The sequence below is a fragment of the Diabrotica virgifera genome, chromosome 1 (assembly GCF_917563875.1).
Source record: "Diabrotica virgifera virgifera chromosome 1, PGI_DIABVI_V3a".
NCBI classification, from domain to species: domain Eukaryota; kingdom Metazoa; phylum Arthropoda; class Insecta; order Coleoptera; family Chrysomelidae; genus Diabrotica; species Diabrotica virgifera.
The window spans coordinates 52481585-52486490 of record NC_065443.1 but is presented as its reverse complement, the minus strand read 5'-3'; the positions used below and the strand labels follow the sequence as shown (position 1 = coordinate 52486490).

Genomic DNA, 4906 nt, shown 5'->3' with positions numbered 1-4906 from the left:
GCTCTTTCATTTTTGGCGATAAGAAGTTTTTTGAAAAATAATTTTGTTATATTTTTGAAGAGCTCTAAGACTATGTAAATTAAATTCCGTAAGATCCCTTAGTTTTTAATTGGGATATAGCTCGCTAACTATTCACTGTAAGCAGGGCCGTAACTAGGCGGTGGCGAGATGTGCCCCCGCCAAAGGCGCAGGTACAACGAGGGCGCAAAATTGGCTATGAAGGAAACCCATTATTTATAGGTAAACACTTTTCGAGAAAGTAAACTTTTTGCACAAATTGGAAGAACACATTTGTTTTTTGTTGTTGTTGTAAAATTACTGTTTATAATTTGTTTTATATATTCAGTACTAAATTATTAACACCCAATAAAAGAAAACTTCCTTAATTGATGCGAAGCTTGATGGCGCGAAGTAATCCCAGGTAAACAAGAGCGCCCCTACTCCACTCGTCAGGCGCCAGCTGTGCTTGAAGCATGTCATAACTTGAATATTTTATACACCGTCCCCCGTACCGCGACTCGAGTCTAGATCCCGAGCCGAGGATTAGCGGCGTGTAATTTGTGTTGCCTATATAAACTTGAATCGCGAATGTTTATTATTTAAAAAATTACAACTGTACAAATCAATGACATTTTTGTGCATTTTTTTGGCATGAAAGTTTAAACTTGGCTTATGTCTAAATTTATAGACGTTGCCTTTAAGCACTTTTAAAGGGGCAATTGCATCCAATTTGTCGGGATGCGAACTTTTTACATGTCTTTTTAAATCATGTTTACGTTTATACACGTTTCCGCATTCCAAGCACTTATTAATTATTTCCACACCGAACATTTTCGTTGTCAAGAAAATGAAATACCTACTCAAAAGCAAACACAAACACAGAACTGTGAACAGTAGAAATGATTGAATCGGAAAATTGATCTAACAGCTTCACTGTTCAATTGATAATTATACAAAGAGTACATTCTACCACATCCAATACTATTTTAATATTAAATATCATGCAACCGCAGTAAATATCGGTTTTTGCCTGAAAGGAGGAAGACCTAACCCTTCGGTCCAAACCTAACTTACGGGTATTAGAGTGAGAGAACCGCAGGGCAGGAGGTATTTGACCGCTGCGCGCAATCACAACCCAACCTTTTTATTATCACTAAACGGTCTTTTCAGCGTTTTAAATAACACTCAAGGCCCATTTTGTTGATTCAAGTTTATATAGGCAACCCAAATTACACGCCGCTAATCCTCGGCTCGGGATTTAGACAGAATACGTACCGCGACGCTCTCGCTCTGATACTCATTTAGTATCTGTCTGTCATTCAGTTTAGTAGTTTTTGTGCAACGACGAAATGGTTTTTAATTACAAGCAGTGAATGTTTTAACAGTCGTGGTTTGGACTGGAACTCTTGATTGTTTTGTTGGCTGATCCTACTCGTGCTACCTTGGTCATTATATAGGTAAGAAATTTAATAATACTTTGTTCTTTTTGGTAAATAATTTACTTACAGTTTTTGCTGTAATTAACTTAGAGGCTAAGTTAATTGTAGTGTAATTTGGCAAATTAAGAATTATTTAAATTAAACCACTGTCCATCGTACTATCGTTTCTTAATTTTTATTGATTTCAATATAGGCCTTAACACACGTTATTAAAATGTGTCAAGTATAAATAGTTTATTGGGTTGGGTGAAAACTAAATACAGTAGAGTCTCGATTATCCGTCATAAACGGCAGACGGTCGGATAATCAAAAATGACGGATAATAGGGAAACCGCAACCCCAAGAAAAAAGCTACCTATTTAAATGTTTAAAACGTTATAATTATGTATAATACATTAATTTTAAACAACACACACTCACACACTTGGACACACGCGACGCGAAGGGTAGATGTTGTTGACAGTTGCACAATGTGCCAGTGACCTACGGATGTGTGGGTGGAGGTGAGGGGGTTAAAGAAGTGGATGAGTCAGTACAGATTTCTGGCGACGCGGTACAGTCGGCGCACACCATTACAAATCGCAGTACAGTCCGACTCAACCAAAAAGTAGACTTGTTTTGTTTAACATGTAAGTTTAACATGTCTGTGTTACTTTTTTGGTGTTTAATAAATAAATAGTTTAAAATTGATAATTGTGTGTGCGTTTTTACGTCAATACCACCTAACCTCCGAGTTTTTACGTATCCGAGGTGGCCTTGGTCCCAATTACACTGGATAATCGAGATTCTACTGTACGTCAATCACAATTATAATGTTGTAGTTATTACTATGTTGTACTAATGTTGTAGATATGGGACCAAAAAAACCTTCCGGGAGCGAGTTCAAAAAAATTAGAAATAGAAAAGAACAAGATAACAAAAAATTAGCATCTGCACTAGGAAATTGGCTGAAGAATGAAAATACCAGTCATAACCCAGGTCCTTCTGAGCCTCAAATTCAAGACGAAGAAGAAGACGACGAAGAAGTTCATGGTAGAGAGACGCACACCGAAGACTTTTGCAAGAGTAATATGGTTTTGGAGGACCCCACTAGCCACATCACTCCCATTGAGATCGACACTAACTTAGAAGAAAGTAGTGGAAATTGTAGTTCCCAACAAATAGAGTACGAAGATCCCAGAAAATGGCCGACAAATTTTAGATTGGACACAGTTCGTTGTAAAATTGTAGAAAAAGGCCCTCAAATGATTAATTTGGAAAACCACATGTTTCCTTATTCTGATGATGGACGACGCTTCTCTCAGAAATGGGTTTACAAAACTCTACCGAACGGGGAAAATGTGAAAAGACAATGGTTATTGTATAGCCAATCTAAGGACGTCCTGTTTTGTTTCCCCTGTCTTCTTTTTTCAAAAGACGATAAAAAGGACAAATCTGTGTTTTTAATATTGAAGAGGGATTCAACGATTGGAGACACCTAAACCCATGCATTGTCAATCACGAAAGGTCAATACTTCATCGAGATTCTTACATTCTATGGAAAGAGTTAGAAATAGGCTTAAAAACAGGCAAGTCTGTTGCGCAGGACATCAAAAGCTAATACAAGCTGAAACAGACAAGTGGACCAACATTCTAAAGTGTATTGTGGATGTTATTCTTCACTGTGCTAGGAATAACTTAGCTTTAAGAGGTGGATCGGACTTGATTGGTGACAGCAACTGTGGTGTGTTTCTGAGTACCTTAGAGCTTATTAGTCATTATAATCCTCAACTAGCTAAACACATAGAAACAGTTAAACATGGAAAGAATGTCACTAGCTATTTTTCTCCCCTTATTCAAAATAAAGTCATAGACCTCTTGGGAAGTAATGTCAGATCAGAAATATTGAGGAAGGTAAAACGTGCAAAGTATTTCTCCATCATGTTCGACTGCACCCCAGACACAGCTCATTTAGAGCAGATGAGCCAAGTAATCAGATATGTTACTATCGAGGATGGTAAATGCTCTGTTGAAGAGAGCTTTGTTGACTTCGTCATAACTCACCAGAAGACAGGAAGAGGGATATCTCAAGAAATCTTGGAAAAACTTAAAACTGATGACTTGGATATACAGAACTGTCGTGGACAAGGATTCGACAACGGATCAAACATGGCCGGAAAATATGAAGGCGTTCAAGCACACATATCCCAGTTAAATGACCTGGCAACATTTGTGCCTCGTGCGGCACACAGCCTAAATCTCGTAGGCGTGCGTGCTGCAGAAGTTTCAGTAATGATGAAAACTTTTTTCGGAAATCCATGTGTCCGAAAGTGTCATCCGATTTTAGTTTTTTGTCTGGGAAGTCCTTAAGCCAGCAATCCATCTCTCACCTAGAAAAATGTGCAGCCGATTTCGGGTTGAAGTATAGTAGGGATGTAGATACAGTTGAACTAGTCAACGAGGTTTCTTCATTTAAATACCATGCAAATGAGCTTTTTGAAAGTATCGAAAAGGCAACGCATTTGGATATTCTCACAGCGATCTCAAAATATGGACTAAGAGATGCCTACCCAAACATTGAAGTAGCTATAAGAATATTTTTGACCATGCCTGTCAGTGTGGCATCATGTGAAAGATCATTCAGTAAACTCAAAATTATTAAAAACTATTTGCGTTCCAGCATGAATGAAGCAAGACTGACAAATCTTGCCATTCTATCTATAGAATACAACATTGCTTCGAAAGTCGACTACAACGATGTCATAAAAGAGTTTGCAAAACTTAAAGCAAGAAAAGTTAAGTTTTAGTTGCCTAAAATACCATTCCAAACTATGTATGTTTTACTAAGTTCGACAGGTTAATCTTTATTTGTAGAAGATTTTATTGTATTCTGTCAATATTATATTTCTATGTAAATAAATATGTATACAGTAGGAAAAATGAAAGAATACCCATGAACGAATATATAAAACACGCTGTATTTTCCTGTCACCGTGTCACACAAAAAATTGGACAGCGCAAGTACATGTAATAATTATTGTTACATGTACTTACGCTGGGCAATTTTCTTTGTGACACGGTGACAGGAAAATACAGCATGTTTTATATGTTCGTTCATGGGTATTCTTTCATTTTTCCGACTGTATATGTTAATGGATAGTCTACCTTATTACTTATAATCCCCAGACCAAAAGACACATGTAGGTGATCAAAATAAAAAGGTTATAGGCTACAGTTAAAAGGTTATTATATCGTTGAGTATAAATTAAAAAAAAACTACTAGAATTGTTCAAAATATGGATAAATTTTACAATAGAAACGTGCACTAAAAGTGTATTTTTCACTATTAGTGACTCACACGTAATTTAATTAAGAAGTCTGATGGACGAATTCCTTTCAGAAAATAATAAAACTTCACCATTACCAGTGACAAATTAAAATTAAACCCGTTGTAAAACGATCTCAAAACGATTAAAAACTAACAATTT

At 36.6% G+C, this 4906-nt stretch overlaps 1 protein-coding gene across 2 annotated transcripts; it reads left to right on the top strand.

The window, feature by feature from the left end:
• Positions 1–1285: 1285 nt before the first annotated feature.
• On the top strand, positions 1286–4342 carry LOC126887266 (zinc finger MYM-type protein 5-like). 2 transcript variants are annotated; one of them, XM_050654710.1, is made up of 2 exons: positions 1286–1457; positions 2289–4342. In XM_050654710.1, exon 2 carries the CDS (start codon positions 2925–2927, stop codon positions 3786–3788), a length of 864 nt encoding a protein of 287 aa, XP_050510667.1. In that variant the 5' UTR covers positions 1286–1457; positions 2289–2924; the 3' UTR covers positions 3789–4342. Both variants share the same exon structure in this region, with proteins under 2 accessions (XP_050510667.1, XP_050510736.1).
• The last annotated feature ends 564 nt before the right edge of the window (positions 4343–4906 follow it).

What these genes read in the sequence shown, in the direction of transcription:
- LOC126887266 (XM_050654710.1), top strand. Translation starts at nt 2,925, where the DNA reads ATGCATTGTCAATCACGAAAGGTCAATACTTCATCGAGATTCTTACAT.